This window comes from Salvelinus namaycush, chromosome 8, assembly GCF_016432855.1.
Source record: "Salvelinus namaycush isolate Seneca chromosome 8, SaNama_1.0, whole genome shotgun sequence".
Lineage (NCBI taxonomy): Eukaryota > Metazoa > Chordata > Actinopteri > Salmoniformes > Salmonidae > Salvelinus > Salvelinus namaycush.
Window position 1 is genome coordinate 45,132,373 of NC_052314.1, and position 26,021 is coordinate 45,158,393.

General features: G+C 44.3%; 1 protein-coding gene and 1 long non-coding RNA gene across 6 annotated transcripts; one reads left to right on the forward strand and one right to left on the reverse strand.

Moving 5' to 3' along the window:
* Positions 1-296: 296 nt before the first annotated feature.
* LOC120052725 (serine/arginine repetitive matrix protein 2-like) lies at positions 297-16,049 on the forward strand. 4 transcript variants are annotated; one of them, XR_005477398.1, is made up of 13 exons: positions 297-575; positions 1,887-2,141; positions 2,745-2,840; positions 9,938-10,123; positions 10,343-10,429; positions 10,993-11,031; positions 11,103-11,216; positions 11,438-11,576; positions 11,744-13,602; positions 13,796-14,509; positions 14,628-14,689; positions 14,965-15,072; positions 15,413-16,049. XR_005477398.1 is itself a non-coding variant. In XM_038999804.1 (13 exons), the coding sequence occupies exons 2-13, from the start codon at positions 1,894-1,896 to the stop codon at positions 15,465-15,467; spliced, it is 3,732 nt and encodes a 1,243-aa protein (XP_038855732.1). In that variant the 5' UTR covers positions 307-575; positions 1,887-1,893; the 3' UTR covers positions 15,468-16,049. The 4 variants fall into 4 exon arrangements, 3 of the variants coding, with proteins under 3 accessions (XP_038855732.1, XP_038855734.1, XP_038855733.1); XM_038999804.1 differs by having other exon boundaries at positions 307-575; positions 14,628-14,714; XM_038999805.1 differs by lacking the exon at positions 297-575 and adding an exon at positions 828-946 and having other exon boundaries at positions 14,628-14,714.
* A 5,543-nt stretch (positions 16,050-21,592) lies between these two features.
* On the reverse strand, positions 21,593-24,840 carry LOC120052726. 2 transcript variants are annotated; one of them, XR_005477400.1, is made up of 6 exons: positions 23,654-24,840; positions 23,317-23,407; positions 23,007-23,114; positions 22,732-22,899; positions 22,201-22,363; positions 21,593-21,934 (listed from the first exon to the last, which is right to left on the reverse strand). It is a non-coding gene; the product is annotated as an uncharacterized LOC120052726 (long non-coding RNA). The 2 variants fall into 2 exon arrangements; XR_005477399.1 differs by lacking the exon at positions 23,654-24,840 and having other exon boundaries at positions 23,317-23,647.
* Between the last annotated feature and the right edge of the window lie 1,181 nt (positions 24,841-26,021).

A 26,021-nucleotide genomic window follows, 5' to 3' on the forward strand; every position in this document is an offset into this window, starting at 1 on the left:
AAAGCGTCGTTAGGGTTTGGCTGGGGTAGGGCGTCAGTGTAAATTTGAATTTGTTCTTAACTGACTTGCTTAGTTCAATAAAGGTTAAAGAAATGTACCTTATTGCAAACAAGGTGGAGGGAATGCTGAAATGACAGATTGTGCCTTTAAATGAACAAGATTACCTGAAAATACAAGGGGGCTGTCATTCATGGCATGGACAATATGTCTTCACATTAGGCTACTCATACAGCAGATAAACTCATACGAAGGGTTGTTGTTACTTGTGACATCAAGTCAACAACGTGAAAAGTTTATACACCAATAGATGTAGTCGGCCATAAAACTTTGAAGAAGAAGAAAATTATTAATGGGAAACATGGGAAATGTAGTTTAGACGCGGAGTCTGGGGTCGCCATCATCATGCGTGGTTTTCCCCCGATGTTCAGCCAGTGACGATATCAGCAGGCATTAGGTGTTTGTTTTACGAATAAGTACTTGAAGTAGATTTCTTTTTGTTTCGGTTGTCGTTTTATTTTGGCTTTTGCCAGTGTATTTGCTTCCCTTCATCGTCTCCGTTCGCGGGGATCTCAGAGGTAACGTTCGCTATCTGGTTAGCATGCTAAATTGGCTTAATAGTTATTGCTAGCTACCATGCGGGGATAAAATATTTCGATATCTAACGTTAGCTAACTGGCAAAAAAAGATACAATGACCTGACTGCTGTCCAAATAATGTTAGATAACGTTACCTATATTGTTTTGATGCATTCCACAAGTGTACAGCGCACGGTAGCTAGCTTCGCTAGTTGCTAACTAGCCTATATAGAAGGCCGATTTGGGCCAAAGTTTGGCCCGTAAGGCAGGGGGCTCGTTAAGCCTCGGGTTCGATCACTGAGGGGGAGGGCGCGCATAAGAAGTGTGTGTCAACGTCGTCATCTTTATAAGTGCAGTAACAAGCTAGTCAGGTAATGTTAACAATTTAATTTCGACGTAATGTCCGATGACGTTACTTATTTTGCTAGCCAGCTATTCATTGTAGACCGAACTACCGTAGCCGGTCATTTGTCCCTACTACTAGTTTAGTGCGTAGCTAAAGAAGCTAGCTAGCTATCTCAGTTTCTGACAAATCTCATACTACTAACGTTAGCTAGCTAGGCTTGTTTCTCTTTCCTGCTGCGAAGTGTTGTACGTTATAGTAGCTAGCTAGTTAGTTAGTTGGTTACCTAGAGATTGTTGGGTTCAAAGGCAGGTCACTGTTTTTTTGACTAAACGTTAGATAGCTATCGGTGGAAATATTCTGCTCTACTAAGGTACCTGTTGTAACGTTAGCTAGCAATCTGTTTTATTTAGGAAGTAAACATAATTTCAAATCCCAACTGTTTATCATAGATAAGCATTTGGGAGAATTTTCATTGTCGTTTACTTCTGAATTAAAACATTATTGACCCCAACCTTGCCAACTAGTTTTTTATTTATTTATAAGCTGTGTTTATGACAGCGTGGCCTAGTTTGGAATCTCTTCTATATCATCAATATGGTTTATAGGGGAGGGTTATTATAATTACCTATTTGTGCACTGTACCTACCCAATACACTCCCATTTAGTCTTTATTGGCATGCCTAACTCCATAGTGCATGGCTTAAGATACTATGACCAACATTTTTTTTACAACAGCGTCGTGGTCAATTCAATTAATATTCGCAATTTCAGTTTACTTCCTAAATTGACCCCAACCCTGGTCTACCAGCCTAACGTGGTTGATTTTTGTGACCTGGTTGTAGGCTATGTCTGTTTTGTTCGGGACTGACTGATAGGCCTACCCTCAACCATTCCAGTTCCAATCATTTTAATACTCACACTTATCTGACCTTTGTCCTTTTCCCTCCCGGTCTGTCTCTCCACAGAGGAGCTATGTACAACGGCATTGGCCTCACCACGCCGCGAGGCAGCGGCACTAACGGCTATGTGCAGCGTAACCTGTCGAGCGTGCATGCAAAGCGTCCACGGGTCGAGCGCGGTGGCGAGCGGGACGAGAAGGACCGTGAGAGGCTGGAGAGCCAGCTGAACCGTCAGCCCAACGCAGAGATCCTGGAGCACCAGAGAAAGAGGCAGCTGGAGGTCAAGTGTGCAGAGCTGCAGGACATGATGGAAGAGCAGGGGTGAGAGAGAGGGATGGGTGTAAGAGGGAGGGATGGGCAGGCAGGGGGGTGGGGTGGAGAGTAGTAAGGGTGAGAGAAGGGATTTAATTAAGCGGGCCCGGGTTGCACTGGGCTATGGCCCATCACGTGACCGGACGAAGCCGGTGAGGTAGGCGTGCCCTGCCCAAATTGAACGGTAATCTGCACCGCTCTGTCATATTGTCAACAATGCAGCATGTTGAGTTGTTTATAAATATAAGATATATGTTCACATTTTCAAACTAGTTTCCATTGGGAAGGCAGATGAAGCAATCACTTTCGTATGCGAACACAGAATCCTACTCATTACTCCACATGCTTAACCAACGTCACTTTTTTGGGGGGAGGCGATGTTGGCCAGAGCGGGGCTCCTGGTTCAAGCCTGGGAAGCAGCCCGGTTCCAAAACGAATACAATCACTTTTCTCCCAGTGCAAACTCCAGGCAGCCGGGCCATTTTAATCAAATCCCCTCAGAAGGGGATGTGAGGGACAGAGATTTGGAGAGAACGGTTGAAGATATGGGGTGCTGAAGGAGAGAGTTCGGTGTCTTAACTGCTGAGCCTTGTGTGTATGTGTTGATGACAGGTACTCAGCTGAGGAGATTGAAGAGAAGGTGAACAGCTTCCGCATGATGCTGCAGGAGAAGCAGGAGCCGCCTTCAGCCCCTACCGAGAGACCATCGTAAGTACACACCACCACAGGTCACTATAGAGTAGTGTGATCACTACGGACTAGTGACATTTCTACTGCAGACCACCACAAACTACTACAGACCAGCATGGCTGCACTAACTTTTAAATTAACTATAATCAAGCTTTATTTATACAGCACATTTCAGACAAGGAAAAAAACTAAGAAAATTTATGAAAATAAAAACGGAAATATTTACTAAACAAAGTAAAAGGATTACAAAACAAAAGAATAACAAATAAATAAATAACTGAATGACTAAAAGCACCTTAAGGAAAAGTAAAGCGTAACTTTTTTCTTTTTTTGGATCTCTTTTTAAAATGTCAAACGTTTCGCCCGCCTCAGGTTTTCATTCAGGCTATTCTAGTGGCTGGTGGCATAGTAACTAAAGGCTGCCTGGTCATGCCTCTTGGTCCTAGGCTTTGGTATAGTTAAAAGGCAAGTGCCAGAGGACCTGAGGGACCTACTGGGTACCTAACTTAAAAGCATGTCTGACATGTATTGGGGTGCACAGTCGTGGATTGATTAAAAAATCTTAATCTTAAAATGTGTTTTAAAACTCACAGGCAGTCATTGCAGAGACCTTAAAACCGGTGTAATGTGTGCTCTCCATCTGGTCTTGGTCAGTACATGTGCTGCAGCATTCTGTGTGTTTTGCAGTTGACCAATGGCTTTCTTGAGTAGACCAGACAGGAGAGCATTACAGTTGTCACGCCTGCTTGTAATAAAAGCATGGATGTGTCTCTGTATTAGCCTGAGAGAGAAATGGCCACACCGTGGCAATGTTCCTCAGGTGGTAAAAAGCGATTTTGGTCACATTCCTATTGTGTGATTTGAAATTGAGAACAATTGAAAATAACACCAAGGTTTTTTACCTGGTGTATTATCTTTCTTGCCCCTGAATAAAAATGTGCAACCAGATACATTCTGTGTTTTGGCTCCAAAAATATGTACCTCTGTCTTGTCTTGGAGCTAAAATCCTCTGGTGACACAAATGGAAAGTTGTCTAGTCTGCGTAGCAGTGAAAATCAATGCTGTGCTTTCTGATAACGCTGCCAAGGGGTTATAGATAGATAGATGGACCGGACCCAAAATCAAACCTTGTGGAACACTGCCAAGTGATATGTAAACTCAGCAAAAAAAACAACATCTTCAACAACTGAGACATAAACTGAAAAAGTTCCACAGAAATTGAGTAATGTGTCCCTGAACAAGGGGGGGTCAAAATCAAAAGTAACCATCAGTATCTGGTGTGGCCACCAGCTGCATTAAGTACTGCAGTCCATCTCCTCATGGACTGCACCAGATTTGCCAGTCATTGCTGTGAGATGTTAGCCCACTCTTCCACCAAGTTCCCTGACATTTCTGGGGGGAATGGCCTAGAGGTCGACCGATTATGATTTTTCAACGCTGATACTGATTATTGGAGGACCAAAAAAGCCGATACTGATTAATCGGCCGTTTTTTCTTTTGTGATTTTTTTAAAAATTTTTTATTTGTAATAATGACAATTACAACAATACTGAATGAACACTTATTTTAACTTAGTATAATACATCAATAAAATCAATTTAGCCTCAAATAAATAATGAAACATGTTCAATTTGGTTTAAATAATGCAAAAACAAAGTGTTGGAGAAGAAAGTAAAAGTACAATATGTGCCATGTAAGAAAGCTAATGTTTAAGTTCCTTGCTCAGAACATGAGAACATATGAAAGCTGGTGGTTCCATTTAACATGAGTCTTCAATATTCCCAGGTAAGAAGTTTTAGGTTGTAGGAATTATAGGACTATTTCTCTCTATACGATTTGTATTTCATGTACCTTTGACTATTGGATGTTCTTATAGGCACTTTAGTATTGCCAGTGTAACAGTATAGCTTCCATCCCTCTCCTCGCCGCTACCTGTGCTCGAACCAGGAACACATCGACAACAGCCACCCTCGAAGCAGCGTTACCCATGCAGAGCAAGGGGAACAACTACTCCCAAGTCTCAGAGCGAGTGACGCTTGAAACGCTATTAGCGCGCACCCCGCTAACTAGCTAGCCATTTCACATCGGTTACACCAGCCTAATCTCGGAAGTTGATAGGCTTGAATTCTTAAACAGCAGAGCTGCTGGCAAAACGCACGAAAGTGCTGTTTGAATGAATGCTTACGAGCCTGCTGGTGCCCACCATCGCTCAGTCAGACTGCTCTATCAAATCATAGACTTAATTATAACATAACACACAGAAATACGAGCCATAGGTCATTAATATGGTCGAATCCGGAAACTATCATCTCGAAAACAAAACATTTATTCTTTCAGTGAAATACAGAACCGTTCCGTATTTTATCTAACAGGTGGCATCCATCAGTCTAAATATTCCTGTTACATTGCACAACCTTCAATGTTATTTCATAATTACGTAAAGTTCTGGCAAATTAGTTCACAATGAGCCAGGCGGCCCAAACTGTTGCATATACCCTGACTCTGCGTGCAATGAACGCAAGAGAAGTGACACAATTTCACCTGGTTAATATTGCCTGCTAACCTGGATTTCTTTTAGCTAAATATGCAGGTTTAAAAAAAAATATACTTCTGTGTATTGATTTTAAGAAAGGCATTGATGTTTATGGTTAGGTACACGTTGGAGCAACGACAGTCTTTTTTTCGCGAATGCGCACTGCATCGATTATATGCAACGCATGACACGCTAGATAAACTAGTAATATCATCAACCATGTGTAGTTATAACTAGTGATTATGATTGATTGATTGTTTTTTATAAGATAAGTTTAATGCTAGCTAGCAACTTACCTTGGCTTCTTACTGCATTCGCGTAACAGGCGGGATTGAATCCCTGAGCTGACAAGGTAAAAATCTGTCGTTCTGCCCCTGAACAAGGCAGTTAACCCACCGTTCCTAGGCCGTCATTGAAAATAAGAATGGGTTCTTAACTGACTTGCCTAGTGAAATAAAGGTGTAAAAAAAAAAAACGGCATCCAAAAATACAGATTTCCGATTGTTATGAAAACTTGAAATCGGCCCTAATTAATCGGCCATTCCGATTAATCGGTCAACCTCTAGAGTGGCCCTCACCCTCCGATCCAACAGCTCCCAGATGTGCTCAATGGGATTGAGATCCGGGCTCTTCGCTGGCCATGGTAGAACACTGGCATTCCTGTATTGCAGGAAATCACGCACAGAACGAGCAGTATGGCTGGTGGCATTGTCATGCTGGAGGGTCATGTCAGGATGAGCCTGCAGGAAGGGTACCACATGAGGGAGGGTGTCTTCCCTGTAACGCACAGTGTTGAGATTGCCTGCAATGATAACAAGCTCAGTCCGATGATACTGTGACACACCACTCCAGACCATGACGGACCCTCCACCTCCAAATCGATCCCGCTCCAGAGTACAGGCCTCGGTGTAACGCTCATTCCTTTGACGATAAATGCGAATCCGACCATCAACCCTGGTGAGACAAAACCGTGAAGAGCACTTTTTGCCAGTCCTGTCTGGTCCAGCGATGGTGGGTTTGTGCCCATAGGTGACGTTGTTGCCGGTGATGTCTGGTTAGGACCTGCCTTACAACAGGTCCTACAAGCCCTCAGTCCAGCCTATTGCGGACAGTCAGCACTGATGGAGGGATTGTGCGTTCCTGGTGTAACTCGGGCAGTTGTTGTTACCATCCTGTACCTGTCCCGCATTTTGGATGTGCCGATCCTGTGTAGGTGTTTTTACATGTGGTCTGCCACTGCGAGGACGATCAGCTGTCCGTCCTGTCTCCCTGTAGCGCTGTCTTATGCGTCTCACAGTACGGATGTTGCAATTTATTGCCCTGGCCACATCTGCAGTCCTCATGCCTCCTTGCAGCATGCCTAAGGCACGTTCACGCAGATGAGCAGGGACCCTGGGCATCTTTTTTTGGGTGTTTTTTAGAGTCAGTAGAAAGACCTCTTTTTAGTGTCCTACGTTTTCATAACTGTGACCTTAATTGCCTACTGTCTGTAAGCTGTTAGTGTCTTAACGACCGTTCCACATGTGCATGTTCATTAATTGTTTATGGTTCATTGAACAAGCATATGAAACAGTGTTTAAACCCTTTACAATGAAGATCTGTGAAGTTATTTAGATTTTTACTAATTATCTTTGAAAGACAGGGTCCTGAAAAGGGGACGTTTATTATCAAACTTCTCATCAGGTCTTGCCTGACTGATACCCAGACTGTTTATCTTATCCCTGAAATATGCCGCAAACTCATCACATTTCGATGTGGAAGAAACTTCATATAGGATTTATCAGGCCTCCTGGTCGAGAAGAGCAGTCTCGAATTTATTCTGATTCAGTGATCAAGTTAGAAAAATTTCCCTGACTGGCAATTCTAATTGCCTTGTTATATATGCCAAGTTGCTCTCTCAGAATATCATAATGGACCTGCAACTTTGACATTCTCCACTTCTGCTCTACCTTTCTGCAAATTCTCTTAAATGTATTAGTTTCCTTAATCATCCAGGGGGCTCTCCAGTTGGATGTGACCTTTTTCAACTTTACTGGAGCTATGGCATCAATGGTTGCCCTTCATTTGCTATTAAAGTTGTCAACTAAATCATCACAAGAGGAAGGCAGAATAGGTGGAGTATTGTTCATACACTCAATAAAATCTTAAAGTGTTTCTTAATAATGCTTTCAGCATTACTCTGTGCTATGGGCAACAAGGTAGTAAGCTGAAGCAACATCAACAATCGAGGATATGTCAATAGAATGCTCCTTGGTAATAATCAGGTCCAGAGTATGGCTACGGTTATCGGTCGGCCCAGTAACATGTTGGATGAAGTCCATAAAGCTCAAAAGATTCAGAAATTCAATGTCCTTGGAGTCAGTCTCTTTGTCAACATGAATATTCAAAAGGCACTCGCACATCTGAGCTATCTTTTTTGCAGGTGCATGGTAACAGTTGAGTAAAATGAGAGAGAAAAGAAGAAACCCGAACACTGCTCTTGATAGTATCACTGCTCTTTAATAAGCTTTACATATCGGCCTCCGTCAGCTTTTTCAACATGAATATTAAAATCACCCAACACAATGATTTTATCATAGTTCTCAAAGGCAATAGTACAGAGAAATCAGTAAAGAAAGTGGGGCAGTGCTTTGGTGGCCTACACAGGGTTATGGCCAGCACTGGTGGCTAAAATTTAAACAGTATAGCATGCTGCTCGAAAGATCCAAAGTCGCCAAATGAAATGTCCTTACAGCTGAGAGCATTAGTGAAAATAGATTTGGTCTCCACACTTTTCCCCTTTTCTGATAGAGTATGAAAAGCTGTAGTCTGGGGGGGAAGCTTCAATAAGAGCGGCACTACAATCTGAAGACAGCCATGTTTCAGTGAGTAACATGCAATCAACTTTGCGCTCAGTAATGTAATGAGGTCATTCACGAGAGAGGTTTTACTAGTGATTGCATTTAAGAGTGCCGTATTCAATGTGTGGGCCACTCTTCACCTGGGCCATCTGCCTAGAGGTAACCAATGGAGTAACAACCAAATTAACGTTACAGCCATGTTTTCTGAGTCTCCAACCTATCAGACTGGTAGGAGATGAGTTTGTATAAACTCACTAGAAAGCAGATAAAGGAACGTAAATTAGGTTACTCGCAATAACCAAAGTGGCCATTTCTATAGGAGTTGATATGGTTTCCAAGTCCTCTATTGCTTATTCTAACAGGGAGAACTGGAGCACTACCAGACCCTGTCTGTCAGTCTCTAAAACAGTTTGCGATGTTGCTGGAAATTGGAACCCCTGCGCTTAGGGGTAATCATATCTCTTTTAAAAAGTGCTGGTTGCGCCCACAAAAAGACATTACTGTCATTGCAAAGTTTCTTCAGGTGCTCGTTTAGGGCAAAGAGTCGGCTGAAAAGTTCCAAACCCCTTCGGTAGCTCGGGAGGAGGCCAAAGAATGATCTTCCCTGTGCTAGCGAGGGTCGTAATATATATTTTTTTAAGCCTAAAAGGAAGGTTGTTTAAACCTACGTGAGTGACGATGGTGTCAATATTGGAGTAGTTGACCAGAACTGTGGGCAGGAGAGAGTTGATGTCATGGACACAGGCTCCTGGGTGACAGTGGACCTTAGTCGTAGGCAGGCCAAAATCTCTCACCATCGAGCTGCCCACAATGATTGTGAATTCGATAGGGAAACAACCTGCTGAACTGTGATGGCTGTGGGGGAGGGTGCCACTGGGCCCCGCCGGCTGTTGGTATACACCCATGGTCCGTGCTGACTCCCGGGACTGCTAGGTCCGTCTCAAGCGGGGCAATGCTGTTTGCTAGCTGGATCGGATCTTCTCAAATAGATGGCTGGCCAGACTGCCACCCCGATCTCCTACGCCTGTGTCCAGTCTCCCATGGGCCGCGGAGTTGAGCTTAACATCTGTCCGTTGGATTGGGACAGATCAACGCTGCCCGACTCATCATTAGCTTTGCTATAGGAGGCATTTAAAACTGAGATTCGGTTTTGACTGGGTTACAGTAAGGTTGGTGTACTTAGAAAGCAGATTTTTCTTTTCTCGCAGCCGAGCTAACAGCCGGAGGATCTCTTCCCTAAGATGTTTGATGGTGGTGCATTTAGGGCAGACAAAGCCCTGTCCATTTTCCAGTTCCACCTTATCTTCATCTTGTGATTGTGTGGAAATCATCTCACACCTGAAGCTTTTGTGCCCAGCCATGGATGAAAACACTGGTGGGCTAGCACTGCTAACGTTCGTCTGCTCCGTTTTCATGATGGCTAGCAGCTAACTGGAATCCGGGACACACATTTTCGGTCCCAGTCGTAAAAGCTGAACGCGTCGCGGAATCAATAGTAATACAAACTTTAGCCATGATTTAAAAACGATTTAATAAAATATTTTATAACAACAAACCGAGTGTAGGCAGTACACTGTTCTGTTGTGCGCTCTGATGACGTCTGTTGCGTGATGACGTGGCTCTTCCAACAGTTGCTGGCCATTGAACAAGGTGGTGAAACACCACTGTCCCACTCTTTGGGGAGTAACCAAGCGTGACAATAGGAGATATTGAACAATGGTCCATTCCCCCCCCCCCCTCAGGGCGACAGAGACTCACGCCCTGGCAGCAGCCAATCAGCAGAAGAACGACCGGCTAAGGGCGGCGTTCGGCATCGCCACGGACTACGTAGACGGCTCCTCCTTCCACCCGGAGCGCAAGGAGCGAGAGAAGGAGAAGAGGGAGCAGGAGAGGCTGGAGAAAGAGAAGCAGCAGCAGCAGAAATACGTGTGAGTCGAGGGGGGTGTGTGTGTGGTTCTCCTAGCTAGACTTACTCGTGTAACTGATTTTTCCTTTGTTTATCCCCTCTGCTACTTACCATCTCTTTCTCTCTCTTCCCCTCCGTCTCTCTCTCCCCCTCCGTCTCTCTCTCCCCCTCCGTCTCTCTCTCCCCCTCCGTCTCTCTCTCCCCCTCCGTCTCTCTCTCCCCCTCCGCCTCTCTCTCTCAGGCTGGTAGAAGAGTCAGAGGACTCGGACTCACCAGCCCGAAAACAGAGCCGTAAGAAGAAAAGGAAGAAAAACAAGAACAGAGACAGGTGAGTAAAGGGAGAAAGTCCTATTTGGTGTGCATGCGTAAAAAATAATGCATAGCTTGTTTGATTGACAGATCACTTTACTCTCTTCTTCAGCTCAGAGAGTCCCTCCCCCTCTCCTACACAGGTGAAAACTAAAAAGAGGAAAAAGAAAAGGTTTCCATTAATTTTTTTCCATTTTGCAGACAGTGAATGGATTTCATGTCCAGCATAGTTTCATAACATTGGTATTGTTATTTCAGAACATCTCAATTGTAGTGGATTAGAACCTCTTGTGTAAGGGATGTGCATGCTTACAGCTTGATGATCACATGTGCTAGCGAGGACTCATAGGTCTGACACACCAATAAAATGTGCTGGCCCAGAGTACTTAGCACCTCTGAACGTAATTTGCCTACCGATTTTTACATGTAGAATCACGTGAAAAATGACATCTACAGCGGGCGTTTCCCCCAAAACAAAGTGTGCTGAACGATCGACAGACAAACGCTAGATTCACGTTCGGTGTGATGTGTGCGAGCCGTTTACCTTTTTCAGCGTAATGAACAAAGACTTTGTGTTCTCAGTTCTAGGGACAGGCTGGGAAAAAAGGATGGCAAAGACAGGTGGGTCCTACAGAAAGTGGTTCATAGTGTGTGTGTGTGTGTGTACTAAAATACTTTGTTTCCCCCCTCAGCTCCTCAGACGAGAAGCAGGCGTCCAAGAAAAAACGCAAGAGAAGTGAAAATGAGACTCCGCCCCTGGGTAAGACACGGCGCCATAGGAGTGGGTCCTCCAGCTCTGCTCACAGGTACTTCCGGGTCACCAGAGGTCATGACTCACAATTTGGGGTTGTAACTTCCCCTAAATTCCCAGGTTTTCCACAAATCCTCGTTGAAGTTACCGAAAATGTGCAACCCTACTCGCATAGTTACTCAATTCTAGTCATTCAATAACTTAAGTCAAGGCAGAGTTTTGAGTTGCACCCCATGCTGTTATTCCATCTCTCATGCCTTATCTCCATTTGGTCAGCCAATCCCCTCCCCTGCTGAGAGAGAGGCAGCAGAACCAGCCAGTCAAGAGAGCAGAAGAGGGGAGAAAGGGGCTGTCTCCTGACAGGAGGAGTTGTGGTCGCGAGGACGGGAGTCCACAGCGTCCGGGAGGCAGAGTGGTAAGACCACCTGTGATTGGTCCGGTGATCAGCTCCCTCTACCATTTCAAAACTTCTCTCCTGTTTTGTGACAATTCGGCATAATCAATGGCACTCTCGCTCATTTTCTTTTTTTTTTTCACCTCACTCTCCTTACCTCCTTTTTCCCCTCCTTCTCTCCCTCTCAGAGATCTCCCAGGTATCACAGCTCCCCTGAACGCCGACCGAGGGCAGACAAGGAATGGGAGAAGGAGCGACTGAAGGACAAAGAGAAAAAAAGAGAGAAGGAGCGTGAGAAAGTGAAGCCTACAAGAAAGAGACACGACTCCTCGTCCCCCTCTCCTCCTCGACTGGAACGAGAGAAAGCCAGGCGCTCCAGAAGTGGAGAGAGAGAGCGAGAGAAGGATAGAGGAAAGGAGAGAACAATGCTGCAGAGGAGCAGAGACGACTCTTCATCCCACTCTCCACCCCCGAAACAACCGGACACCAGGAAACAGAGGAGCGGAAAGGAGGACAAACCACAAAGACGAGACTCCTCTTTGTCTCCATCTCCAGAAAAAGAGGGAGCAAGGAGAGGAAGGAGTGGAGAGGGGGAGCGAGGAAAGGAAAAAAATGTCCCCCCCCAAGCCCCAGCTGACAGAGAGAGGGGGAGAGGGAATGAGAAAGAAGGATCTCTCCCTAGTCGGAAAAGCGATGGAAGGAGGGGTAGAAACTCATCCCGCGACTCCACATCCCCTGTCCCTCAATCACCTCTCATCAATGGACGACAGAAAGAAAGGGAGCGTGAGGGAAGGACTGAGAACGAGTGGAAACCGGAGGAGAGGGGTAAAGGGAAGGAGAGGGAATTGAACGAAGAGAGGGAGAAGCAAGATGAGCGGAGGAAGCAGGAGCGTGAAAGGGAAAAGGAGAGGGAGCGAGACCGAGATGGAGGGAGAGAGTGCGAGAGATCTGGCAGACTGTCTTCTACTCAACAACATCCGTCTATCTGTTTGTCTGAAGACCTCCCCGTGGAGCGAGATGGGGAGAGGGGGGCAGTAGAGAGGGAGCGAAAAAGACAAACTGAGGAGGACAACAGGCGGGAGAACAGAGACCGAAGCCTGCCGGAAAAGGAGCAAGAGAAGGAGAAGCCGAAGGGGAAGGAAAGCAGCAGTAGCAGCGGGAGTGATAGTGACAGTTCTTCCTCATCCTCCTCTGGCTCATCATCATCTTCTTCATCCTCCGACGAGGGAGAGAAGAAAAGGGGAAACATGGCGAAGAGCAGCCCGGCGAAGAAAGCCCTCCCCTCTCTCATCTCTCCTCCCGCCGTAGGTGCCGCCTTCCAGAGGTATCTGGCCAATGATGGCAGAGAGAGCGCTTCGGAGAGTGACGAACAGAGAGCTATAGGGAGAGAGAAGGAACGTGAGAGAACGGGAGGAGGGGACAGGTTCATGCTCTCTGAAAGGGAAAACCCACCCCCTGCCGCCCAACGTCCCCCTGCTGCCGAACGCTACCCCTCCACAGACAGAGAGAAGGAGCGAGGGAGGGGACAGGAGAGGTACAGCCCAACGGAGGTAGAGAGCTCCAGCCCTCCACCCTCTCCTCCCAGGAGAGGAGCCCCCCAAGGCAGAGGCGAGAGGTACGCCCCCACTGAAGTGGAAAGAGAGAAGGAGCGGGAGAAGGAGAGAGAGGGAGGGGTGAAGAGCCAGGCCAGGAGGGCAGAGAGGTACAGCCCCTCTGAGCAGGAGTGTGAGAAGAGGAGGGCGCCCTCCCCAAAAGCCCCCGCAGTTGTCCCGAGGCCCTCCCCCCCTCGCCGCACCCCCCCACGGCAGTACCAGGACCCCCCCAATCGCTCCCCCAGCCCTCGACGACAAGCCACCACCCGGAGAGCCTCGCCTCCTACCCGCTCCCCGACTCGCGCCTATGCACCACGGCGGAGCCGCAGCCGGGAGCTAGATCACAACCGAGAGAGGCAGAGAGCGAGGGATAGAGGAGGGAGGGATCGCTCCAGAGACAGAGGAGCCAGGAGGAGCAGGTCGAGGAGCCCCAGAAGACGCAGTCCCCTCTACAGGTAGGACCAGGACCTATTCACAACAAATCAAACGCAACTCAACTATACACACATCAAACGTCACACACAGTGGGGCAACTTCCTGCGTACATAAATCAATAATAACTCAATTCAAATCTGCCAAGACCTCAGAATGTCAAACCAGATTCTGAATTGTTTATTTAATTTGTGTATTTATTTTCTCGTCCCTCAGGTCTCGGCGATCCCCCTCTCCCATTCGAGAAAGTAGAAGCAGCCTCTCGCTATCCAGAGAAAGGCGGAGAGACCAGGAGAGAGAGAAGAATAGAGAGCTGGAGAGAGCGAGGGAAAAAGAGCGGCAACGTGAAAAAGAGCAAGAGAGGCGAGAACGTCAACCTGTTAAAGAGGTCCCCCCACCCCGTCGCTCTTCCTCTTCTGGTTCTTCTTCTTCCTCATCCCCCTCTCCGGCCCGAGAGAGGAAGGAGCTGCCTGTAGAAAAAGTGATGAAACCAACGGTGGAGAAAGACCGAAGAAGTGATAAAGAGGAACGAGAGAAAGGGGGAGACAGAGGAAGGAAGGCTTGTTCCATACCCTCACTGCTCCACTCCAAGGAGACCAGTCCCCTTCCCAGCCAATCAGAAATCAGAGCCCACCCCAAAGAAACACGTCACTCTGACCCACCCCGCTTCAGGTCGCCACAGGCCCTCAGCCATTCAGAGACCAGAGTATCTCTACGAGACACCTCGAGGACCAAATCTCCTCTCCCCTCACGCGGCGCTGCCGATCCCTCAGACCGACCAGTCAGGACTGAAAACGGTGTGAGCGAGAAGGGGGCCAAAGAGAAAAAGAAAGGAAAGTTGGGCAGCCCCAGCTCTTCATCTTCTTCTTCCTCCTCCTCATCTTCCTCTTCATCCGACAGTTCTGACTCTGATGCAGAGCAAGGAAAAGCGTAAGGAGGGGTGTTAAATGATTGACATATTTTACATTTGGATCACATTGCGGATAGAAATGCCGTAAATAGAGCTGACATGATTCCTCTCTTTACAATGTCCCTCTCTCTCTCCCAGAGGTGACAGGATAACGGCTGCCCATAGCTCCTCCTCCTCCTCCTCCTCCTCCTCTTCTGAAAGTGAGAAGGAAGACAAGAAAAAGTGGTAACCAAAAAGACTAGGACCACCAGAATTGATGTTGACATAATGTTAACTATTTGTTATAGATCTATTATTTCCATTGGTTCTTGACCCAGAACTCATATATTGTAATGTTTCTAGTTATGATGTACATCTAATTGAAGTCATGGAAATGACAATATTATTTATTATCTTATGTTATTCAAAAAGTCTGGAATATTTCTGTAACATACAGGAGCCAGTTGATATTTGACACCTCTGTCATCTTTTCCAGCCCAGCGCAACCTCAAAGAGTGCCAGCTGATTCGCTGAGAGACTCTCGCTCCCTCAGCTACTCTCCACCCCGACAGAGGCGACCTGCACATTCTCCACCCACCCGCAGGTCGGTAGTCAACTAGCCAATTTGAAGGGAAACATATTTTTCTGTGTTCCTATAGGACAAAACAGACTCATCTTTAAAGTGATCGACTCCAACAGAAGGTACAGGTTTTGAGAAATAAGTACATGTTAATGTTTTGAGGGAAAATGTACTTGCTACAACTGATGTGATACTCACCTTGCCATCTTAAGCTGTATGCACTAATTGTCAGTCGCTCTGTATAAGAAGTCTGCTAAATGACTAAAATGTCAACAAACTATTCTAGCAACTACTGTGTATGTAAATAATTATTGTGGAGTTATCTGTACTGATTTTATTGGGTTATTCTCCCCCTCTTTTCTAGGAGTGGCAGCAGACAGTCCCCAAGCCGATCGCCAAGCAGTAGGAGAAGAAAATGATCCTTCACTCTGAAGTGTAACTGCCACTTTCCCTCCCCCTTCCTCCGTCCAAACACTTCTGGGCTGGTTTGAACTGGACTGTATCATTTGGATATTAAAGGGAGGGGAAGTTGAGGACATTTGATCTGTGAATGACTGAGTGAATTAAGCTTTGTTGTTGATTCTGTGGCATGAGGATAGCACCACAGGAAGAATTTGAAACCCAACAGAGACCAAGAGGTCTGCTTTTAGTCAAGGGTTTTTGTACATTTTGTTTTATGCTGTACTGTAAGGAAGAAATGTAACTAAATGGTAGGTGGAGAGTCCATGATAGGAAAGTTAAGCACAGAAGCTTGCCAGACTCAAAACACAGTGTGTGCACACCCACACAGTCATAATCAATTATCTCTAAACAACAAAGTAACATTCACTAAGCATTTTCTTCCCCCCTGTATTTGTGTTGATCAACATGTAGATATGACCCATCTGTGTTTTGGTTATCGCCGAATGGATTACGTGCGGTTTTCCATGTTGATTAGAAACTGCAACTCATGGTTTGTTTCTCTTTGAAAATAATGAATGATAATAAAAAGTTGTATCATTTGTGTTGGCAGTGATTAATTTTCAACCATTCAATTATTTGTAAGTAATCTCTGCAACATTGAATTAAAATGTCATGCCATTTTATGTTAAATGCGTCTGTCCACAACGGATTAATTTGTAAGTAAAAACAAGTGCAATCACTAACCAGGTTTCCATCCAACCTTTTTATGCGAGTGCATGACAGGCCTGATGGAAACAACATTTGTAAATGTCGACCAAACGAAATGTAGGGGGGACGCTTTTATGCACAAATATCGATATATCTAAGTAAACTTGGAGTCACGAGAACGTGTTGTCGGCTCGCTACGACTAGGCGCAAGCATCTCGAAGAGTGCAATTCAGGGCATGTGCAGTAAACCCTCTATATTTCTATTGGTCCATTTTTAATCTTAGACAGGCGGGGGCAGTACAGTAGGTGGCGTTAATGCACAATAACGTTGGATGCCAGCCACCGCTAAACTCCATAGAAGGAGTGCACTGTTTTCCCGCAGCAGTATGGGGGGTGGTGGTCATAAATAATACTCGTGAAGCTACTGATACCTCTCACGAAGTCACCTAACGTCTTCCTAGCACCATAAAATACCGCCATGAATTAACATGGAATGTAAATGGAGACAAGTTTTTTTTCTAAGGCGTCAAACTGCCGACACGTTCACGTCATGTATACGTAGCGTTCACGTCGCGTAACGTGGCACTGACACGTGTCAGTTTGGGTGTAAATTTATGGACGATCTTACGGTGAACGCCTTAACGTCAACATGTGTTCTTTGTCACGTGTTAGTTTAGTTTATTATTAAAGATCTCACCATTAACCATGTACATGATTTTGTAAAAAAAGATATTAATTGCCAGAGTAATCTAATCAATTTCATTAGCCCTTCATTAGCAATTTCTTCATTAGCAATTATATTATTTTAGCTAAATCAACAATCACCTCAATACAAAAATGATTAGGCTAGTTGATATCACAGCCAGCCACCATTAGTGTGTAGATATGCCTATTTCTTACATCAATACAGACACAAGTGCTCCTTTGTTGGAGGTAGCCCTACTCAGAAACAAGAGGTAGCCTAGGTCTCTAGTGGCGCATTAAAAACAACTTGAAAGTCAGAAATCTCTGACTTTTTGAACGGTCATCCAACTCGGAATTCCAATTCAGAAACTCTGGCATCTTTCTCTGATTTGACCTCTTTTTCCCCACTTACCGGATTAACAGACACAATCACTGTCACCATGCAATCCTTAGGCTATACATATCTGTGGAGATGTCTTATGGTTAAAAGCAGGGTTCGAATTGAGGGAGTATGTGATACTGTTTATGATATCTGGAAATGTGCATGTACATCCTGGCCCATCTACAGTTGCTAGCCCCAATTCTGACTTGTGCTCTGATATCTGCTTCATTGATTTCTGCTCTCGTGAAAGCCTGGGTTTTCTGCACGTTAACACTAGAAGTTTATTACATAAAATGGATCAATTGAAAGTGTGGGTAGAGAGCTCCAAACCAGATGTGTTGGCCATTACTGAGGCGTGGTTAAGAAATAGTGTTTTGAATACTGATGTTAACCTTTCTGGTTATAACTTTTTTCATCAAGACAGATCTTCCAAAGGTGGGGGAGTGGCTATCTTTACCAAGGATCACCTTCAGTGGCTTTCAAATAGCTCTTTGTTGACTGTTGCTGGGTGCTATCGTCCTCCATCAGCACCGGCCTGTACCCTAAACTCTCTCCTGGCCCCTTACACTAAGTCTGAATTTGTCCTGCTAGGTGACCTAAACTGGGTCACCACCTGACCAAGTCCTAAAGCGATGGGACTCCTTAATAAATCTTTCTCAAATTATTACCAATTCCACAAAGTATGACTCCAAACACCCAGAAAAGGCTACTCTTCTTGTTATCCTCACAAATAATAGGTATCAGTATGGTGTTTTCTGTAATGACCTTAGTGATCCCTGTTTTACAGCCTGTGCTCGTAATGGCTTCCCAGTGAAACGACCTGTACTGATTTGTCATAGACGCTTGCTAAAAAACTTTATTTTTGATATTTTCAGTGGTATTGTTAACAAACGCCCCCATAAAGAAAATGAGAATTAAAAACAGGTTCAGCCCCTGGTTCGACCGTGATCTTGCAGAGTTACTCCACCTCAAGAATTGCATTTGGCAAAAGGCTTGGCACACGCTTACTCAAGCTGACTGACTGTCATTCAGGCAAATGAGAAATAAGTGCACTCAGGCTATCCAGAAGGCCAAAGTTAGTTACTTTAAGGAGCAGTTCTCTCTCTGTGGGTCTAAACCCAAGAAGTTCTGGAAAACGGTTAAAACGGTCCCCCAAAATAATGACCCAGATGGTTTAGACCCTTTCTTCTTTAAGGTTGCTGCCCCTATCATCACCAAGCCTATCTCCAACCTTTTTAACTCGTCTCTCCTTTCTTGGGAGGTTCCCATTGCTTGGAAGGCAGCCACAGTTCGTCCTTTATTTAAAGGGGGAGATCAAGCTGATCCTAACTGTTATAGGCCTATTTCTATTTTGCCCTGTTTATCAAAAATGTTGGAAAAACTTCTCAATAATCAACTGACTGGCTTTCTTGATGTCTATAGTATTCTCTCGGGTATGCAATCTGGTTTCCACTCAGGTTATGGATGTGTCACTGCAACCTTAAAGGTCTTCAATGATGTCACCATTGCCCTTGATTCTAAGCAATATTGTGCTGCTATTTTTATTGACTTGGCCAAAGCTTTTGATACGGTAGACCATTCCATTCTTGTGGGCAGGCTAATGAGTATTGGTGTCCCTGAGGGGTCTTTGGCCTGGTTTGCTAACTACTTTTCTCAAAGAGTACAGAATTTATAAAATCAGAAAATCTGCTGTCTCAGCCACTGCCTGTCACCAAGGGAGTACCCCAAGGCTCAATCCTAGGCCCCACGCTTTTCTCAATTTACATCAAAAACATAGCTCAGGCAAAAGGAAGCTCTCTCATCCATTTATATGCAGTCTTGTACTCAGCTGGCCCCTCCCCGGATTTTGTGTTAAATGCTCGACAACAAAGCTTTCTTAGTGTACAACAAGCTTTCTCTGCCCTTAACCTTGTTCTGAACATCTCCAAAACAAAGGTCATGTGGTTTGGTAAGAAGAATGCCCCTCTCCCCACAGGTGTGATTGCTACCTCTGAAGGTTTAGAGGCTGAGGTAGTCACCTCATACAAGTACTTGGGAGTATGGCTAGACGGTGCACTGTACTTCTCTCAGCACATATCAAAGCTGCAGACTAAGGTTAAATCTAGACTTGGTTTCCTCTATCGTAATCGCTCCTCTTTCACCCCAGCTGCCAAACTAACCCTGAGTCAGATGACCATCCTACCCATGCTAGATTACGGAGACATAATTTATAGATCAGCAGGTAGGGTGCTCTCGAGTGGCTAGATGTTCTTTACCATTCGGCAATCAGATTTGCCACAAATGCTCCATATAGGACACATCACTGCACTCTATACTCCTCTGTAAACTGGTCATCTTTGTGTACCTGTCGCAAGACCCACTGGTTGATGCTTATTTATAAAACCCTCTTAGGCCTCACTCCCCCCTATCTGAGATTTCTACTGCAGCCCTCATCCTCCACATACAACACCCATTCTGCCAGTCACATTCTGTTAAAGGTCCCCAAAGCACACACATCCCTGGGTCGCTCCTCTTTTCAGTTCGCTGCAGCTAACGACTGGAACGAACTGCAAGAAACACTCAAACTGGACAGTTTTATCCCAATCTCTTCATTCAAAGACTCAATCATGGACACTCTTACTGACAGTTGTGGCTGCTTTGTGTGATGTATTGTTGTCTCGAACTTCTTGACCTTTGTGCTGTTGACTGTGCCCAATAACGTTTGTACCATGTTTTGTGCTGCTACCATGTTGTTATTATGTTGTATTGCTACAATGCTGTGTTGTCATGTGTTGCTGCCTTGCTATCCTGTTGTCTTACGTCTCTCTTTATGTAGTGTTGTGTTGTGTTGTCTCTTGTTGTGATGTGTTTTGTCATATATTTATATATTTTTTAATCCCAGGCCCCCGTCCCCGCAGGAGGCCTTTTGGTAGGCCGTCATTGTAAATAAGAATTAGTTCTTAACTGACTTTCTTAGTTAAAGGTTAAATACAAAATAAATACAAAATACAATTTGAGGATATAGGCCTAACCCTTGTTATGGAGATGGGCAAAATGCATATGCTACCACTTGTTTGCTTAGCCATGGGAAAAGCATCAGTCCAGATTATATTAAGTGATCTAGGCTATAACAACGACTAATTCCACGATTATTTCCGCATTCTACTAGCCTATCGAAGGTCTTGCTCAGCCTCAACATCACAAGAAAATGTGGTTGATTTATTAAATGCTATGCCTACCGCAAAATAACAAAAAGTTAGAATCAGTATTGGTATATACATAGCCCAAACAGTTTAACAGATAAACATTTATTATTCTGGAGAATCCCATTGAATCAGGCTATTAATATCAGTGCAGTTGCGGTTTTACACATATCCTTTGATCACAGATCATGAAGCCTGAACATGTCAACTGTTTGTTATTGATTTAGCCTACAATCGCCTACAGATTTGATACACATGACCTTTTTTAAATCTGGATTTGACAAACAAAAGCTTGACTAGGATCCTGATTTTCCCCCACGTCCTATTTGTTACCAATTAGGCTAAATATATTCCAATTAATTTACATAGGCTAACCATTGCAATTCATGTTATTGACCATCTGCTTTTTATGTATTAACAGGCATCAGGGTAAAAAACGTATACAATTTTAATGACCCCCACACATTGTTACTTACCTTACAGATCACAAAGGCAGCTATTTTCCACTCCATTCATATGCAAATAGATTTGAATCATACACTGGCTGGTCTGGCTGGCATGTTTTCATTTTAAACAGGCCATCCCTTATCTACACTGAAATAATATTAGTCCTCTATAATGATTTTTAAAATCATAGCTCATTAGTACACCCTTGTGGTTGAACATATATATTTTGTATGTCTTACAATACAACAATTAATAATGTTGAACTAACAAATACCATCAAGGGATACCTTACAATTGACAATAATGAACATCCTGTGAAACAGCTATAAAAAACAATCTGGCAATTATTTATTTTTTTGGTACATGTGTGTCAATTTACTTTTAGATTTTTTTGTACACTCACATGGCAATCATAGACTGAAATACTGAATTCTGGTGTGTGGAATAGAGAGGTGGGTGTTGTGTGGATGGGAGGTTCTGCCTGTCACTTGTTTTCAACATGTAGTCAGTCTTGGAAGGTCTACTCCCGGGTGGTGGGAGTAGCCTCCCGGGTGGCGCAGCGGTCTAGGGCACTGCATCGCAGTGCTAGCTGCGCCACCAGAGTCTCTGGGTTCGCGCCCAGGCTGGGCTGGGTTCGCGCCCAGGCTCTGTCGCAGCCGGCCGCAACTGGGAGGTCCGTGGGGCGACGCACAATTGGCATAGCGTCGTCCGGGTTAGGGAGGGTTTGGCCGGTAGGGATATCCTTGTCTCAGTATGTAAAATGTAATAAAAATGTATGCACTCTACTGTAAGTCGCTCTGGATAAGAGCGTCTGCTAAATGACTAAAATGTAAAATGTACTCAAAGAGGGAGACTGCAAAGTCCAGGCGCTGCTCCCCTCTTTGTTCTGAGTGTTTGCAGTGCTAGTGTTTTAAGCTAATCTGTGTATCTCACATTATGAGCCCAGTATGATAGTTGTCTTGCTTTTTCTTAGCAGATAATGACAATAACAGTAGCTGATGTAATGAAAAGTTGGAGGGTGGTTGGTAATGGAGGACATCAGGTGGATCCATGTCTGGGTGTTGGGCAGAACCCCTAGGTCCTGGAGAACAGGAGCAGAATAAAGGGAAAAGGGTAGGAGACACACGTAAACAAGCAAACACACAGGTTAAAGGATTATCAGGCATGTAAAAATACAGTTATTGAATTGTTTAAATGTTTGATTAGACATGCAATAATGTTAATGGCAGACAGAAAAGAATACGTCAATTTTTTTTATGTCAGTGGGGTTGATAACGGAGGTAAGAGATGGTCCCCGAAAAGACAGATGTCATGACCACTGGAGTCATACACCTTAACAGTACCTACCTGGATGTAGTTGAGGACTTTACTTAGCACTATGTGTTCTCTCCCAGGTGCTTGTAAGGGCACAGATGATAGGCCAGTTGAGGTTGTTTAATGATGCTGATTCACAGAGCAAAAACAGCACAGTATGGCTTGACAATTGTGTTAACTAAGAGTTTGTGTGGTTCTGAAAAGGGGGAAATTAAATACAATAGTAAATGGCAGGTTATAGGCTTAATACAACCTACAATTACATAAGCTATAAATAATATGGCTACAATTGGTTATCTGCTGCTAACAACATGGCTGTGACTTCACTAATGAATGATCAGAAGAGTGTAACTACACAGCACTACTGATCAGCACCATCATCCTCACACAACTTGAATGTATAATGCATCCACAAGGCTCATTGCTAACAAAATACCCACATAATCAGTAAACAGTATACATCAATATAACCCTGGGCCAGTGTTGGCACTGCTGACAGCATGGCGATGCCGCCCCACCACGAGATGGCAAATGAAAATAGTTATCTGAGATTTTTATATTCACCTTAACGGATGGTGACCCCAGCTAGGAGCGAAAGAGCACCAAGCTTTCCCGGGTCTCGTCTTCCTTTCAAGCCAAGTCCTTTTCCCAGATGTCAAAGCACTTAGTCCCCTTGATTCTCCTCCGGTGGCTCTCCGTTTTCTCATGCACCCTGTCCATGTTCAGTCTCACCTTGATTGATAGAAATAAATGCAATTATATTTCATATTTTTACAAATATATATCTCATATCTCTTGGAAGGCCAGAAAATAAATGAATAGCGGACAATCATTTTTACCTGGTAAAAAACTTCCTCATCCTTCTAAGTCCGTGCCTGAAGGTGGTCTTCGAAGGCATTCTGATCTGGTTCGACAACTTCCACCACATCAGGTGGAGTATCAGTGACCTCAAAGTACGTTATACAAAAACAGCAATAGAAAAACCCGAAGTCAATCACACATTTTTTATACTACAGTATATGCAATAATTTCATATACACGTGCATTGTTTACGTTAGTAAACTGCTGCGGCTCCCCTCCATACAGCAGGCGATAGGGTGAGTACTCTGGAGGCCTGGACACTGCTGTGTTGTGTGCAAAGATAATTACCTTCAGATTGTCCTTCCACCATTCCTGGTACCCGTCTTTGCACATGGCAGTCTCGTTGGTCCGTTCATCCAAACGTGGAGTCACCATACATCTACACATTCACATTATATATAACTCACATTTTACATATATATATAAAATCAGTGGCAATTTCAAAAAGCTCTAAAAAATGTCAACCATTAGCAACCTAGCCTAACTACATTACTTACAATGGGGGAAATACCAACTCGTTTTTCACATATTCCTTGAAACATCATCAAACTCATGAACTATGTAATTAACCATGTTACCTCAATATTTTGAGTCATATTGCAATTTTGCACATTAAGTTACATACCTGAATTTATAGGGTAAATTGATGAGACGGAGAAACGTTAGTTTTCAGAACTAGTCATTCTCCAAGAATGAAGAAGAAATGTCCAAGATCTCACTAATGCACTCCATTGACGTCACAGCTTCCACTAGCGGCAGTAATTTTATAAATAAATTAAATGCAAATACCAGGGAGGCCTAGAAAATGGCTCCATAAAATAACAAACAAAATAAAATGACCATACATATGTTTGTGCCACATATACACATGGCATATGCTTGGGTACCACCTTAACATCTCTGATCTGCTTGCCTCAATAAATTAATGCTAGAACATTGGTAGCCAGGATTAGCTATTTGTATCTAGTCGCTTAATAATTGCGCAACGGTGCAAGTTAGAAACATGTTATCTTTTGTTTGCATTTGGGCATGTCTTTTTTGTTGGTCCTGTCAATGTTGAGTGATCACACATGCCTCAGCGCACATAGAAGGTTGCTCTGCCTGCTTTCAAATGTGTGCTAAAAGTGGGGATGTTTCATAGAATTTCTGAATATATCTTAACTCACCACCACCAATTAATTACATTTTTTACAGAAAACCACCACTGCAATATAGGCCTATACTCAGATAAAAAGGTGCTATCTGCAAACTAACAGGATTATTCTGCTGTCCCCATAGGAGAACAATTTTTGGTTCCAGGTAGAACCCCTTCTGTGTCTAGGTAAAACCCTTTTGGGCTCCATTCCACAGAGGGTTCTACATGGAACCAAAAAGCCTTCTACATGGAACCAAAAAGAGTTCTCCTTTGTTAACAGCCAAATAACCCTGTTGGAACCCCTTTCTCAAACAGCGTGCTCAACAAGTTTAGCCTGTTAAGTTTACACCATTTCATTCTGTACTCAAACATCTGCCTGGTATTCAAGATAACACGCAACATAGCGCCACCACCTTCAAAGTTTTTCGTCAACCTCTGCTCAGACTTAAATCACAGTGTCCCAAGAACCTCCACCAGGGGTGACTGTAGTATCCTCAAACGGACAAAAAGGAGGCACAAGAGGCACCTAACACTCATTTTAGATCCCAATGAGTCTTTATTTTCATACTGTATGCTCTCACTCTCATCACTATCTCCTTTGCCATCTTCCCATGTCTTTACTTAGAACTCCATCCATACACACACACACACATACACAAACTACACTATAGCATCTTGCTTACATTTCTCACATTTTTGGCATCCAACTGAGGCCTTGGATGGATCATGTTGCACTGAGATGGACACAGGAGTATATGTACAGTCATTTTCAGTGTCGTGGTAAAGTAATTGAACAGGAGAAGAGGATGTGGTTACTTGTGGAGGGAGAACAGTGAGGGTGGTGGGTTGAGCAGCTGCAGTGAAGCTTATTGGTTGCTCTGGCTCATCACATCTTGACTAAAAGTAAGAGATTTAGAAATTAGTACGACATTGCCATAGTTCAACAGCTGAAAAGCCGTCATTAACATACTCCCAGAGATTGCAATACATTCAGCATTCACTGAATTATGTAGCCTACCCATCCCCATTTACAATTGTATTCATCAACGATATAAATGATACTATAGCACATTCAATTACATTATTATTGTAGACTATAGACTACTCTCAAATCTACCTTGTACAATACTGTAATCATTGAATCAAGTAGCTTACCCATCCACATTTATAATTTAATTTATCAATTAGATATATAATACTGGGACATACAGGTACACTGTTGTAGAATAGGCTACTACTACTGTATCCGCACTATATTAGGATACCGTTGTGATTTTGTCAGGCATGATTTTAGGTCTTCAATCGAAGTTGCATGTTGTACCTCGTTTCCCTTCTTTACTGAAAAGTAGTTATGCATCTGTAACAGTTTAACTTTACATCCGTCCCCTCGCTCCGGGCGCGAACCAGGGACCCTCTGCACACATCAACAACAGTCACCCACGAAGCGTCGTTACCCATCGCTCCACAAAAGTCGCGGCCCTTGCAGAGCAAGGGGAACCACTACTTCAAGGTCTCAAAGCGAGTGACGTAACCGATTGAAACGCTATTAGCGCACACCACCGCTAACTAGCTAGCCATTTCACATCCGTTACACTCACCCCCCTTTCGACCTCCTCCTTTTCCGCAGCAACCAGTGATCCGGGTCAACAGCATCAATGTAACAGTTTAACTTTACGGCGTCCCCTCGCCCCGACTCGGGCGCGAACCAGGGACCCTCTGCACACATCAACAACTGACACCCACGAAGCGTCGTTACCCATCACTCCACATAAGCAGCGGCTGGTGCAGAGCAAGGGGAACCACTACTTCAAGGTCTCAAAGCGAGTGACGTAACCGATTGAAACGCTATTAGCGCGCA

Bases quoted from the DNA above. Each gene is read 5' to 3' on its own strand.
- LOC120052725 (XM_038999804.1), top strand. From the start codon at position 1,894: ATGTACAACGGCATTGGCCTCACCACGCCGCGAGGCAGCGGCACTAAC. The intron at 11,217-11,437 runs GTACTTCCGGGT...CCATTTGGTCAG, and splicing joins TCCTCCAGCTCTGCTCACAG to CCAATCCCCTCCCCTGCTGA. The intron at 14,510-14,627 runs GTAAGGAGGGGT...TCTCTCTCCCAG, and splicing joins GATGCAGAGCAAGGAAAAGC to AGGTGACAGGATAACGGCTG.